The sequence below is a fragment of the Thermobia domestica genome, chromosome 3 (genome assembly GCF_964235325.1).
Source record: "Thermobia domestica chromosome 3, izTheDome1.hap1.1, whole genome shotgun sequence".
Lineage (NCBI taxonomy): Eukaryota > Metazoa > Arthropoda > Insecta > Zygentoma > Lepismatidae > Thermobia > Thermobia domestica.
The window spans coordinates 349,558,556-349,574,867 of NC_137456.1; the positions used below are offsets into that span (position 1 = coordinate 349,558,556).

General features: G+C 34.3%; 1 protein-coding gene across 2 annotated transcripts in view; it reads left to right on the plus strand.

The window, feature by feature from the left end:
* Window positions 1-16,312, plus strand: part of LOC145681294 (glutamate [NMDA] receptor subunit 1-like) — a 100,637-nt gene that overhangs the window by 50,638 nt on the left and 33,687 nt on the right. For both annotated transcript variants that reach the window (XM_081752938.1, XM_081752939.1), the window contains exons 6-10: window positions 488-588; window positions 5,498-5,671; window positions 10,597-10,710; window positions 12,255-12,402; window positions 14,466-14,679. In XM_081752938.1, coding sequence (XP_081609064.1) covers window positions 488-588; window positions 5,498-5,671; window positions 10,597-10,710; window positions 12,255-12,402; window positions 14,466-14,679 — 751 coding nt within the window. The remainder of the gene's footprint in view (window positions 1-487; window positions 589-5,497; window positions 5,672-10,596; window positions 10,711-12,254; window positions 12,403-14,465; window positions 14,680-16,312) is intronic.

Consider the following 16,312-nt stretch of genomic DNA (forward strand, 5'->3'; position numbering starts at 1 on the left):
TACATAACCTTCATATGATAAATGTTTATTGTTGGATAATGTCTTGTTAAATGTGGCAGGGAAGGTGTTAAAACCCGGAACCATTTTCCGTACGCTACAGCAAGCAGAAATTTACGAGCATTCCTTTCTTAAGATGCTTCCAAGGTGTTGTTTTTAATTTTCTAATATATATATACAATATATATATATATCAATATTATAAATTATATTTAAGATATAGTTGTTTTCTATTATTAAGAATTATGAACAACTGATAACTGTAGATATGTAGTATTATATAATGGATATTTTCAGATATAAAGTCGTGTTAAAATTTTTGTCAGCATAGTAACAGAATTACTGAAACATAGCATTTATTCACTTTAATTGTAATGTGTTATACAGTACTGTTCATTGTGAAAAGTAAGTTAATTAAAAAAAAAAAAGCAGAAGATACGATAAATGATAGTACAATCATTAAATTACATACACATTAATTTTTACATAGGTAGAAGATGTCATAGAATTTGAGCCAGGAATAGACAGCTTTATGGAACACCTTCAACAAATGAAGAGTGCGCAATGCAGAGTGTACCTTCTGTACGCAACGTAAGTGTTTGTACATATAGATAATTACCATTATTGCATTATTATTATTATTATTATTATTATTATTATTATTATTATTATTATTATTATTATTATTATTATTATTATTATTATTATTATTAAGTATTCTGCCTTTTGGAAGGTCCTGGGATTATTGAGGATTTTTTTTTCTTTCTTTTCTTCTTAATTTTCAGTTTGGACCTGGAAATGTTTCCTGCACGTTTCTAGATTTTCAGCTTCCTCTTTTAATTCCCAATATTTTCTTCTATTTTTCAAATCATCGATCAGCTGTGTTCTCTTTCTTCCTATTCCTTGCTTCCGTTCCATCTTTCCTTCTATGGCGGCGTGAAGAAGACAATTTCTTTGCAAGATGTGTCTAATTCAATTGGCCTTCGTACGAAGGATGCAGGCTAGAAGTGTTCTTTTCTCTTCTATCCGGTTTAAAACATCTTCGTTTGTTGCTCTCTCTCTCTGTCTTTTTATCTTCTCCATATTTCTTCAACACCACATTTTGAAGCTCTCTAAAATATTTCTTCTCTAACTTCCTTAATGCTCTAATCTCTGAACCATACAGTCCAATGCTCCATATATACCACCTGACCAATTTCTTCCTTAGTCCAATATTAAGGCTGTTAATTAAGAGTGATCTTTTCTTGTTGAATGCTTCTTTGGCTATGGCAATTCTCGACCTGCTCTCTCTCATACACTATGCGTCTTTCGTCAAAATACTTCCCAGATATTTGAAATGGTCGACCTATCCAAGTACTCTTTGTTTTACTCTGACCCAGAGCGCATTTTCACGAGATATTCTCATGACTTTCGATTTTTCGATGTTGATTTTCATTCCATGTAGTTTCCCAGTGTCAAATGTTTTGTCCATCATCAGCTGTAGTCCTTCTTCGGTTCTAGCTATAATAACCGTATCATTATTGTATTACTGAAAGAAATCATATACAAATATGCAAGGAGCATACTATTTATATAACTACAGTACATTCCTTTGTTGCAGATTAGGTTTATATATATATATATATATATATATATATATATATATATATATATATATATAATTTCAATCACTGCTCTACCATCTTCTTCAGTAAGCCTAGGTAAAATTTTGAAGAGAAAATATCTTCTTACACACTTTTAGAGTTAGCAATCTGTTCTCAGTAACTTCACTATATTTTAATAATTGAATCAGTTATTGCAAAAAAAGGCTTCAGTCAAACAAACTTAGTTTTGAGAAAAATAAGAAAAACATTGTAGTTTTGAAACTATAAAATAAAATTGAACCTTTTTTTTCTGTGTGTGTGTAGATAAAAATTACACTAATCAATTGCTGTATAGGAAAACCATTTTTTTCTCATAGTTATGGTTAAAAAAAATGATTTGCGCTGTGGACTGAAGCCCTTCTCGCATGTAAATTATAGACGAAGCCCTTTATGGATGTAATTTTGTTTACTTATTATTTTTTGCTCCTTTTATAAAACACAAAACTGTGTTCCAGACATTGCAGCTCTATCAACAGAATGGGGCGAAATCAATAGCTATTGCCACTAACATACAAAACAAATATAATTTTCCATGCAGAAAGGGGTTTAGTCAATGACTCAAGCCCATGCTGCTTAGAATAATCGAAGTTGACATATGCTTATGAAATGTTAGACCAATGAAACTGAAACTCTCTATGCATAGAAACATAGTTGTATCCAATAGGAAGAAAAGTTCGATGTTAACTCAATTTCGTCATTTGGGTGACTAAAGTCCTTTTTGTATGAACTAATTCAACTAGTCAAAAACATTATACTTGAAATGACACTTGTACTAGGAGATGTTTTGTAATAGATACTCCTGTACGCAAGATGAATTTACTAGTTTTTCTGTAAATACATTTCACTTCTTATGTACATCGTTTATTTTTGTTTTAATTCGTAACATGTATAAACTACCATCAAATAAAACACAAAGTAATATTCTTGAGTTGAACGAAGTTTCTAGTATTCTTAAATCGAACGAATAACACAATCTCAATAGAAAAACTATTCGTTATTCAGTGATGATGCTTTTGAAGAAGATCCTAAAGCAGTAATTGAAATTATTGGAAGATAAAATAACTTAACCTCCGTTGCAAGAATATATCAAAGTGATAAGTACTTATATAATAGTTAGATTACACTACTAATGCAATACAAGTGCAGTATGATTGCGAGCGATGATAATGCTTAGAAAGGAATGTAAGCAAAAGACTAATAACCCACCACAAAAAGCAAAGCATTCTTGTAAGTAGCGCTTTCGGAAGACCCTACTTCCATCTTCAGTTTAGAAACAATTCGAAGAGGATTTACAACATGAGGGAGAAATGTGGATAGGTAAAAATGGTTAAAAGGATTTAAAATATGTGAAGTACAAGCCTTCTGTCAAAAATGAACACATGCCAATGGTCACTGTTCACTGTTGTTCACTGCTTTTTCCCTACCTTCCAGACGGCGGAAATATATAGTAAAAAATCCACTTATATACATGAATATCATTGGACCTGGCTTTGCAGGCAGTGGAACTTGCTTTACTCAAATTAAAAGTAAACCCATAAGAAATTCAACCAATTTCTCAACTAATAGCTTTTTGGCCAAGAAATAATGTTTTTCAATTTGAAGATACCATCTTTCGACAGGACAATGTATTGGGCTATGGGTAATACTCTTTCCTCAGTATTTTTGTAATCTTGTACAGACATGTTTGAAACCAACATTTTCCCGAAATTTCCTCGTATAGATATTTTCGGTATGCCGATGATATCTCGATTCTATACAAGGAATCCCAGATACTTAAAGAAAATATTTGATGAGTTTAATCAGATACACCCTAGAATCAATTTACGATGGGACTTGAAGAAAATAGAGCTCTTAACTTCCTCAAAATTACTATCAAAAGACAAGATAATAAGTTTGTTACTCTGCAAACCATCTGCTGGTACAAAGTATATTAATTTCAAATCATCACACTCATGGCTTCAGAAATTGAATGTTTGGAAATACTTCTTTGGGAGAGCTCTTCTACTTTCAGACTTCCCTGGTGCTCTCAATCAGAAAATTCAATATTTAATAAAAAATCGGACAAGAAAATGGTTTTCAAAAATCTTTATTACTGAAGTGGTACAGCCAGAAGCAATATTAAGTATAGGTTGAAGGTATAAGAAATGATAACTCCAACCTACACTTAATACTGCTTCTGGCTGTACAAACAGGTACAACAGGAGATCGTTGGCACCTACCATCAACCAACAACAGATGCCGAGGGTGACAAATGAATTGCTGTCCCTCTGTTTCTGCACATTTCGGCAAAAATTAAGAAGATACTGCAAAAACATAACATCAAGGTTTCAAAAGTTCCTCCTAAATCTATAGAAACAAACATAACAAATTTTAAAGCATTTTTTACTGATCCTCAACAAAGTAGTGGCGTTTATCGGGTTAAATGTCAATGTGATAATATATATATATAGGTGAAACCAAAAGGAATATTTGTAGCAGAATAGCTGAGCATAGTCATACATCGAAATCTCGTAGCTTACAACAGTTATCCAGATTGACAGTACATCTTAAAGACAATAGCCATAGCATTGCTAATTCATGTTTGATAGAGAAAGCAAAAACAGCAACTGAACGAAAAATTAAAGAAGCCTTTTACATTCATAAAGAGAAACCTATACTCAATTTAGATAAAGGAGACATGAATGTGATTTGGAACAGTCTTTTTACTACTTATTTCCACTGTTTGGAAGGTAATAAAAAAAACAGTGAACAACAGTGAAGAGTGAGTGACTATTTGTATGTGTTCATTTTTAATAGAAGACTTGTGCTTCACAAATTTAAAATCTTTTTAATCACATTTTACCTATCTACATATCGTCGCATGAGAACCAGAGGAACGTAACTCCAAAAATCCTGTTTTCTTTTTCTTCATGTTTGGACATAATTTTGAAAACCCCAGTTGGTGTAAATCAGGGGCAGATCCAGGACCGACTTATGGGGTGGGGGATGGTAGGTTGTCATACTGTTACGTACTTAGAGCTACTTTTAACAGCTTCAAAAACTCTGGAATGGGTTTTATTTATATGTATAAAATAAGAAAGTTTCCTCTTCTCGGAGGGGGAGGGGAAATTTCCCTCCTGGATCCGCCACTGGTGTAAATTGAACGTAACGCCATCTGTTCTCCTTGTCGATCATCTGTTGTAATGTAGCTCAATTACCATCTTATTAAAAACACATCTTTCTGAGAAAATAAAATTTTTGTCCATTCGCCTGTCATCCTACAAAAATGGAGTTACGTTCCTCTGGTTTTCACGCGACGATATCTTTTCCATGTTTTTAATTCTCTTCGAATTGTTTGTAAGCTGAAGATGGGAGTAGGGTCTTCCGAAAGCACTATTTAGGGGAATACTTTTGTTTTCTTTGCGGTAAGTACTAGCTTAAATTTCTTTCTAACTTTATACTTCAATTAGATAAAAAATTAAATTGGGTTATATATGTGGAGTGTTATATTACTTTCATTTCTACAACTATGCATCTTGTTTCTATTTTGCTTATACAGTATTTCAAAACATGCTGTCTTTGACATATCTATCATATAGTAACGTGTTAATTCGTCCTCATATAGGGATTACGATAACATCTATCTATCTATTACTAACATTTTTCATACGTAAGCTTGTATAATTGTTACAATCTTGATCTTAGAAGGTTGAGAATGACGGCACTAAAAGAATCTAGTAGATAGATAGATGTTATTACTAACAGATACATCAGATCTTTTGCGAAACAAGAACAAGATTTCAAAGCTAAGTGTTATTAGTACAAACATCTACCAGTAAGAACATATTTTATATTATTTTAAATTGTATATATTTCAGAAAGAGTGATGCGGAAGTTATCTTCAGGGACGCTGCGAAGTTTAATATGACGCGAGCGGGTTATGTGTGGATTGTCACTGAACAGGCGTTGGAGGCTAACAATATTCCACGTGGAGTCTTGGGTTTGAAGCTGGTAAATTCTACAAGCGAGTATCTTCACATAAGAGACAGTGCGTAAGTATTATATAATCCGTGTTTTTTCTAAGATGTTCGTTTTGTATATCAATTTGCAAAACATCGCATCACACTTTAAAATTTTTTGTAGTATTTTCGGCTGCAATGGAAATGGAAATGATGTATTTATTTTAGTAATTTATGTAGACATGAAATAAAAAATAAACATTTTTTCTTTATAACGAACAAAATGATAATGAAGAGTAAACTAGATGAAAAGTAATGTCTTTTTATATACTTACGTTATTCTACAGGTTGCCTAAGATGGTATCGGTCTTAAATGTGTTAACACGGAGTTTTTTTTTTATTAAGTGCTGAATCTGCAATGCGTCAAGAAACGGAAATTGGTATTACCCAGCTCATGAAGTGAACTTATATTATTTAGTGACAAAATCACAATAAGTTAATTTACAAGAAATGTTATTTTTCTAATTCATATTGTGTTCAAATGATGCCTAGATCCAGTTCGGTTTTTCATTTTTTTTAAAGCTGTACACCGAATACTATTTTTCTTTCGCCATTTTAGTGAAAAACAATAAGACACAACAAAATTATACGAAGGACTGTCAAAAAGTTTGCCATTTGTGATGCAATTACAATGAATCTTGTACAATACGGTTCGTAGGTTGCATAAGGCACCTTTGTAATACACATACTTCCTCTACCGCTTGTGCCATTGCTGGAAACACCGACAAAAGTCCTTTTTTGGTATCTTCCGAAGTTGGCCGTCGTTTCGGTTCCGATGTCTTCTACAGTGAGGAAACGGGTAGTGGCAGTGCTTAAAGTGACATTAGATGAGGTGACGGTATGGAACAAATATGACCCCTTAGAGCAATAATTTTGATAGAACCCTAAAGATTATCTCTACTCCTGACATGTTTGCACTATTTTTGAAGTGAAAATCTATAGAAAGAGAGAGAGAAAGAGTGAGTGAGGACTAATATGTAAATGTTTTACTCCCCACTATTATCAGCTTAATATCCAATGAATATTGTCTTTGGTTGTATTCCATTGTATTGTATTGTATTCCACTAATATTTAATGATTCTTTCCAATCTAATTTCCATTTTCAAAAAATTATGGTCTCGTCTCGTCTCGTCTCCTGGTCAACACTGATTTTCTTATCATTGTAAACACAGAAGCCCAGACAATGTGAAAAGAATAATTTTGAATTTAAAATGGTTCTGTCAACACCGTGGGTGGATCCAGATTAAACATTTTAGGCGGGTGGTACAGCAGTTAGAATTTTTTTGAGAGTGGTAAAATTGCTCACACAAATGTTGAAAATAATCAAGAAAACAAATTCTGTCATTGAATAGGGTGATAGGGAACTGTTATTTACTTTCGAAGCAGCAGCAAGGAAATCTTTAATAGTACAAACATATTTGTTGAGTCTATGCTAAAGTCGTACTTATTTCTATGTGTATTTTTTTCTTTTGCACGCAAATTACAATTTAAATAAGTTATTTTTACCGGTATACCATACCGGCCGATTTTCAAACTTTCGGATGCATAACCGGCTCATACCGGCTCACTTTAAGCACTGGGTAGGGGTCAATAGCGACATTTCAGATTTAGCTTGACCCCTTGATATAAGTAAAATTTCGCGTTTTTTCACTGACTTACTACTATTCTATTGATAAAATCTATATAAATCTCAAACTCAGGGGGGCAAATGCCCCTCCCTATCCCCCTAAATGACGCTTCTGGTACCGGTGCTGTTTTCCGTAAAGCATTGTCAACGTAAACTGATTTTAAAGCTATCAGAGCAGGTATCTGAAGCTAATTTCTCCAATTTGCATATGAACTTGATGTTTATGCATTGCACCAACTGATCACCACAAATTCTTCCGTTTAGCTACACTACTCGCAGGCACGTAGCCAGGATTTCGTGAAGGGGGGGGGGTGTCCGTGACATGAAATACTGGGGTCATCATACCAGGGGCTTGATCATTCTAAACTATTTTACTGGAATATATATTGGTTCGTTTAGTCAGGATTTCGCAACGGAAGGGGGGGCCTTACATGAAATTCTGAAGGCTCAGGAGCTCGATTAATCTAAACTACTTTACTATCAACATATATTGGTTTGTTAGGACAATAAAATGATGATATGTTGGCAAGTATTTCAATAATAAACTATGAAGAAATCTCGAGTAAAATAATAAAAAAAATATTGAGAAAGATTATACAATATTTACGTCCTTCCTCTGTTTATTCAAGTATAACAATTTTCCTTTCATTATGACCTCAACTATTAGAAAAAGTACATATTCACTATTATAAAAAGTACATACCCAATAATGTCTTGTAAAATATTTTACAATATCTGTGTTTCTTTCTCTGTTGAATCAAATGTTAACAGAACTTTCTTTCCACATACATTTTTGCTTTTATTATTCCGTTACTACTGTCTGTTTTAAATGACAGGTTAAAGGAACAGTAGAAAATTGTTTTTGAAATAACATATTTGATACTGCAGGGAACCGATGACGAAAAATTATGATAAAAAAATGTCCACGCTGTTACACAAGGGCACTATGCTTTCCGAAGCTTGAAATCTCCCTGACTAGAAATTCTGAAAAATCGCTAACTTTTCTAGAAATTTCAATTTTCCTGACTTTTCCAGGATATCTCGATCACTTCGCCACCATGTATTGCAAGTAATACAAATCTCCTCATAAAAAGAAAAAATGAAATCTGTAAGTTTTACGTCCCACGGTTATGCCGGTTAGGCTAAAGGAGACGGTGATGATGAGTGATGAATGAAATGGTGGAATGAAGAAAGTGGGAGGAAACGGGAGAACCCCGAGAAAACCCACGCACACGGTGTTTGTCCACCACAAAGTTCACTTGGCGGGGGCTGGGATCGAACCCGGGACCCCAAGCACTAGAGGTGAACGCTCTACCACTCCTCATAAAAAGAGTAACCAAAAGCTTCCTGTAGTTTATTTTTAACTCTGATTCTTCTTTTACTGATTTCATTTTGTTTCATCCTTCCTTAATTTTTTCATTTCTGGTCTCGAAGGGGGGGGGTCCGGACCCCCCGGACCCACCCCCCTTGGCTACGTGCCTGCTACTCGTAAACTAATTGTTAGGACCAGTCGTTCTTGCAGAAAAAAAATGTTTCGGGGGGCTCACGTAGTATTCCGGGGGGCAATTCTGATACTACTTTATTTATTATTATATTATAGACGTATTATTTTGGTCTCGTCCGGGCGGCACTCTCAGAGCATCGGGGGACAGAGCCCCCCCAAAAAGAGTCTGGAAGAAACACTGATTACGACCTGTTCAAACTTGCCATATTCATAATTAGGCAACCTAAAGACTAGACTAGAATAGAATAGAATAGAATATTTTATTGTCATTGAGCTTTACAAGCAATAGACGACGTCCGAATGAGATATACATATAGATACAGATATACAAAAAAAAATAATCATTGCATACACACAATCAGTTATTGGTTAATTTTATAATGAACAACCTAATAATATTTGAAATAAAGTGCCACTGTAAATTAGGACAGAATGTCTTGACATTCACTAAACTCTTGAATCGAGTAAAATGGATTCTTTACTAACCAATCATATAACTGTTTCTTATAGATGTTAAATGGCAGCTGTTGTATGGAGGATGTTAGTTTATTAAACAGCTTTGGTCCTATAACTAAATAACCTTTTTTGATCTTCGATAATCTAGTGAAGGGTATATCAATTTTCTTACACCATCTAGTATTATATGTATGTACTTCATCCCTGAGTATCATATTTTCGAGGTTTTGCTTGGTGTAAAGTAGCACTTGATAAATATATACATTAACTACTGTCATTATCTTAAGCCTGATAAATAGTGGTTTACAGTGTTCTTTATCATGTGTTCCAACAATATGCCTGATGGTTTTCTTTTGCAAAAACTAGAACATCATGTGCTTGGCTACTGTTACCTCAAAGCAAAATCCCATTTCCTATTATGCTGTGAAAAAATGCAAAATATGAATTCCTCAGATACTCATAGGGAACTGTATCTTTCAATTTTCTTAACAGAAAGAGCACTCGGGAGAGCTTTGTACATACATATTTGACATGTTGTTCCCAGGTTAGTTGGCTGTCTATACGTATACCAAGAAATTTAACCTCAGATACATTATAGTTTCCTCTATCATTGCAGTGATTGAGACTAAAGGTTACTTTTTTTGTTTTATCTTGATTTAGCACAAAACCATTTCTTTTAAACCAGGTCGCTGCCTGTCTTAATGCAGCTTGAGCTTCTATATACACGTCTTCAAAGCTTGTATTTATGTTAAATAGGGTAGTGTACTGTACAAGGTTCAATGTGATTGCATTACAAATGCCAAAACTAGAACATTCCGGGAACTTTCAGGGCGAACACTATAAAATAACTTCCAGATGTGTCATTTATGCACTCCTTACCCAAACAACAGAAGAACAGAAAAGATAGTATTAATAAAATCTTCTATTTTGCTAGTTACCTAAGTTTTGGGAAGTAAGCTCAGATCTTGCATTTCGAAAGTCCAATTGAAGCTCTTTTATTTTCTTATGCTACAGATAAAATGTGAGGTTTGTATGGTTTCTTTCAGGGGCGGATCCAGTGGGGGGCGATTCCCTCCCAGAAGAGGAAATTTTCTTATTTTATATATAAATAAACCCATCCATAAAAGGTTTGGAGCTCTTAAAAGTAGCTCTAAGTAGCAGTATTACTATCGACCGCCCCCCCCCAGAAGTCCGCCCCGGTTTCTTTGTTGTTAATTCTAAGGCTAATCTTCAGTAATATAATGTCTGTCGATAGTGGATTGGTATGCACTATTGAGAACCAAAAATATGTAATATCAATAATATTACACTATATATATATATATATATATATTAGACAGGACTCTTAGCATTACTTCTTTTCTATTGCAGTTACATATTTGCATCTGCATTGAGAAACATGTACGACAAAGAGAATATTTCAGATGCACCATCCGATTGCAATCACTCAAGCGCAGTTTGGCAATCAGGAAAAATGTTCTTCGAGTAAGTATACTCAATATTACTGTTATTTCTCTACGACAGCCTGGGTTATATTTGTTGTTGTGTCAGGTTAATTAATTAATTGGGATTTAGTGTCTATTTTAGCACTATTTTTATATAAGAGGGGAGTTTAAACTGCTCTACAAAACAGTACTCGAATTTTAATTCGAGTTAAGCAACTTCCCCCACGGAAATCCGATTTATGGATACTTCGTAATCATAATGGGAATAACGTAAATATTTCTTCATAAATTTCCACAAAAGCTATGATTTTGTTATTTCAAAATTTATTATAATAAAAGACAAATGAACTATTATATTTGTTAAGAAAACATTGTGGAATGATTTTATGTTACGACTCATAGGATAATAGTTGGTTACTTAGAGTGTAGCTTGCCTTTCAGCAGCAGGCCTATTTTAGATGTGGACGCACAACTCAACGTGGAATCCGAACCACATGAGCTCCTACCGAGAATCGAACCCTATAGTCTCTCGCCCTCGATAGGATAACAGTAGAATAGTAAAGATACTTAATACCCTGTTTCCAGCCATAATATTTTACATTTACAATTCGTATAATATTGTTTCCTAAGCGAATTTGAAAAGAACTGAAAAAGGATTATTCAAAGAAATGTTCTGTCTCCGGGTAGGTTAGCAACACAAAATAAATAAGTAAAGAAAAAGACCTACTTCAGGATACGAACATAGGATTAACAAACTATTCACCTAAACCCTCGACTATTTCTAGCCCGACTATTGAAATTTCTTTAATGTAAAATAGATTTTTGTCATACACTAGATTTTGTTTACAGTCAGGTACGACTGAGTTTGCGGTGAATAATTGGAAATTATGTCTCTTGCAATATATAAACTTTTATAAATTTGGAAAGCAGGCAATATATGTTTTATGTTGGCAGGACTTACTGTATTGTTTTATTCGTCATTAGTGTTTTCTTGAGTTTCTATTCTAAGCAGATACCAGTAGTTAAATGCTTATGTTAAACTAGCTTGACATATTTCCCTACCTTTAATGAATTCGTATTGATTGTTTCTTTTTATGTACTGTACATTCATGTCCAAAATTTTTGTTGCACGTCTATAAATATGATGTTGTAGGAATATAATTTGTTAACAAATTCTGCCGGTATTTCTTATAATGTTAGTATGTGTATAATCAGCAAAGACATGTATGTGGCAAATTTCATGTCAAAAGAGCAGAAAATAACAACAATAAAACGAAAATAAAATTTTCTTGTTCATTTAGCAACATTTTGTTTACTCATTCTAATTTTCGTATTTATAATTTTTCCTATAAAATATACCACAAATATACATCTTCCGATTATACACAAAGTATCAGTATTAAAAGTACCCTACAAAATCATTATCGAATTAAATTCTTACAAGAAGACAGTTATAGATATGTGACAATCATTTCGGACATGAGTGTACATCTTCTAAAACATGCCTCGAATATTCTTTATAGATCATTGGAATATTACTAGTTACTGTAATATGTTTTCAAGGAACCAATATAAATTTTACAGGTATTTAAGGAAACAAGAGTTGGTAGATGGCCTAACTGGAAGAGTAGCGTTTGATGACAACGGAGATAGGATCTACGCTGAATATGATGTAATAAATATTCAACAAAATCATGAACAAAAGACTGTCGGACGATACGTATACTCAAAGGTTAGTGATGCTTCATTATTATCATTGGCGTATTTCCGATTTTGTTTCGGTGGGTTTTGCTAACTTTCGGGGGGGCTTTGCCTGAAAATGTGAAAATTCTACAAGATATATACTTTACTATAGTAAATAAGATTTCGGGGGGGGGCTTAAGCCCGGAAGCCCCCCTAAATACGCCACTGATTATTATCATCTCATTTATTCAATCATTATAGTTATCAGTTAGGTATAGTTAACATATATTTATGAAATACAAACCAAATCCAATAAGTCGTTGTTTCTGAGAAAATAGTACAAACTAAACTTATCCTACGAGTATACCATTTCTTCTGGATTTTTCAGGGGAAAACATGGCTGTATAATATTGTATGAGTGTTAATGAAACATTTATAAAATATGAACAAAATCGAATGAGTCATTTTTGAGAAAATTGTTCGAATTTAACTCACTCCCAAAGAGTAGGATATCTTTGAGATTTTTTTTTTCTTCAGAAAAATAGCATATGCTATAGTGTTGTTAATGCTATATTTATTTATGAAAAGCAAAACCGTTAGAGCCGTTTCTTTCAATTACAAATTTTGATTGTCAACTTTACAATGACCTACCTAATTTTAGGGATAGAAAGATGATTTTCTTTTTAATAAAAGAATTGGAGAATCTTTAAAAAAATTTTAAAATTTGGTTCGAATACGTTGAACGGTATGAGCACTACAGGCAAGTGTACATACATCAGTTGGTCCGGATACGTTGAACGGCATCAGCTCTAGACAAGTGTACATACATCAGTTGGTCCGGCTATGTTGAACAGCATGAGCGCTCTAGGCAAGTGCACATACATAGGTTGTCCGAATAATTGAATGGTATCAGCTCTAGGCAAATATACATACATCGGTTGGTCCGGATACATTAAACTGTATGAGTGCTCTAAGGAAGTGTACATACATTGGTTGGCCCGGATATGTTGAACGATATGAGCGCTCTCGGCAAATGTACATACATCGGTTGTCTGGATACGTTGAACGGTATCAGCTCTAGGCAAGTGTACATACATCGGTTGGTCCGGATGCGTTGAACGGTATGAGCGCTCTAGGCAAGTGTACATATATCGGGACGAAAAGATGGACGAACATTAAAATAATCACATTTTTTGTATATAGGAGCCATGAAATGTATAAATTCTTTGAAAAGTCGAATTTGCCTTTTTTCCGTTACCAAACATTCTCTCCTGTTGTTCGAAAGTAACGGTAGATCTACGGCCTGACAGCATAAGGTTTTGTATCATATCACAAGTTTTACACATAATTCAATGATCTTTGTGTAATTGCTAGTAAAATCTGATTTCTTCAATTTTCTTCACATAGATAGATTTAGTTTCTAGAACATGTCAACACAACTTTATCATGAATGCTCCCTAGATGTTAAGCATGAAAACATAAGTATAGCCTTTCTATTTCAATAGTTAAGCATGAAAATATAATGATAATATAAGTATAGCCTTTCTATTTCAAGAGTTAAGCATGAAAATATAATGATAATATAAGTATAGCCTTTCTATTTCAAGAGTTAAGCATGAAAATACAATGATAATATAAGTATAGCCTTTCTATTTCAAGAGTTAAGCATGAAAATATAATGATAATATAAGTATAGCCTTTCTATTTCAAGAGTTAAGCATGAAAATATAATGATAATATAAGTATAGCCTTTCTATTTCAAGAGTTAAGCATGAACATATAATGATAATATAAGTATAGCCTTTCTATTTCAAGTGTGCCCTCGGAAAATTGATGAAACATGGTTCGGCCGTACCCCCGCCACCGCTTTACGGAGGAATCTTTCCCCTTGCTTTGGTGAAAGAATTCTGTCTGCATCCAATCATTGAAGAATCTCGGCCACCACAACTTGTCCCTTCTCTTTTGAGGGAGGTACGGGAAAACACACATCGACTGCAGTGTCAGCAGGGTCACACTTGTAATATAAAGGCTTTAGTTGTAAAAATTTGAATGAGTTGATATCACACAGATTTAAACATGCAACCAACTTAAAATCTTGAATTCTTAATGCAGGAACTAGATAAAATGGATTTGGTACTCAACACCACAGTTATCCAATGGCCTGGAGGCTCAAACCAACAACCACAAGGATGTGTTATTCCGAGAGACTTGAAAGTTCTCACAATTGAGGAGAAGCCATTTGTTTACGTGAGACCAATTTTCGACAGAACTGAAAATTGTACTCCAGATGAAATTCCATGTCCGCATTACAATTCCTCAGGGGCTGGTGAGTAAATACTATATTCATCTTATTTTCATATTCGTTCCTGTATTAAGTGGCAATCAAAGATACCATGTTAATCAGTATGTCCCGTCTGATATAGTCTCGCTACTGAAAGAGACGTTAAACTCAAAATCAACTCAACAGAGCAAATGGATTTGTTAGCGGTGTCTTAAGACGTGATGATTCAGTGCAGCTGTCCAGGTGCATCACGATTTTAGGTAGTATACGTTAATCTATGCTCAATGTCAATGTTAAATACTCTGTAATAGTATCATAAAATGGATGTCAAGTAATTTAGTCACTATCGGTGCCGACAAAAAAGTGCACAGTTTCAAAATGGATAAGCAAACAAACTAATTGCTAGGTATTTCGGTATACATATATCACATTTATCACTGAGTGTGTGAAACTGTTGCAGGATATGTGTGGTGATAATACGATATCACGTACGCGAGTGTTTGAGTGGCACAAACGCTTCAGTGGGGGAAGCGAGAACGTTAATGATAATAAAAGACTGGGTTGCCCTGTCACAGCAGCAACAGAGGAAAATGAGGTAAAAGTGACTGACATTGTCCGGACAGATTGCAGGCTCAGCATTTGAATGATGGCAGACATGGTGGGCATCGATAAGCAGTTTGTCCGCGCAATTCTGCACGGCTATTTGAATATATGCAAAGTTTGTGCTAAAACAGCACCAAAAATCTTCACACAGGAGCATAAGGACTTCTGGAAGCACGTGTACAGTGACACATGAAACGTATGGAAGCCGAACCGTACTTGTTAACAAAAACCGTCGCTGGTGACGAGATGTGGATCTTTCAGTATGATTCTGAAACGAAAAGATAATCCATACACAGAAATACTCCCACATCACCGCGAATGAAAAAAAAAAAAAAAAAACACCCAGGAGGAAATCGAAAGTAAAGGTCATGCTCATTGCATTGTTTGATGTCAGTTTCCTCCTCATGATTCAATGTGTATCATCAGATCAGACAGTGAATAACTAATATTATCAGCAAGTTTTGGTGAAGCTGCGAGAACGCGTGAGAAAGAAGAGCTCCCTCTTGTGGAAGAATAATGAATGGATTGTGCATCACGACACTGTTCCTTCGCGTATTGCTTTGACAGTTAAGCAGTTTCTGGCAGCTAAGAAGACTCCAGTGTTGGAACATCCACCTTATTCGAAGGATTTGCATCTTGCGATTTTTTGTTTTATTATTATTATTTTTTTAAATTTTTCCGATAGTGAAATCTGCCCTGAAGGAAACTCAGTTTCAGACTGTGGAAGAGATGAAGCAGAAAATGACAGCAGTACTCAAGACACCTGAAGAGTTTCATAACTGCTTCCAACAATAGAAACTTCGTATACAAATGTGTATGGAGAGAGGAGAGAAATATGTTAAAGGAGATGACCTTTAATTTGTAAGTTTGTGACACTAAACCGTACCTAGGGCACCAGTCCCGTTATTGTTTTAGCTAGACCTCGTATATCTGGATTTCTAAGATGTTTTTTCATTGAATAACTGAGGAAGACAATATCAAGTTAGAAATGGATGCGAACAATCCTACTGCAAACTGGAGAGAATATTTGTCTTGTTTCGTACTATCACATTTCACTACTAGTTTTACTAAGTGC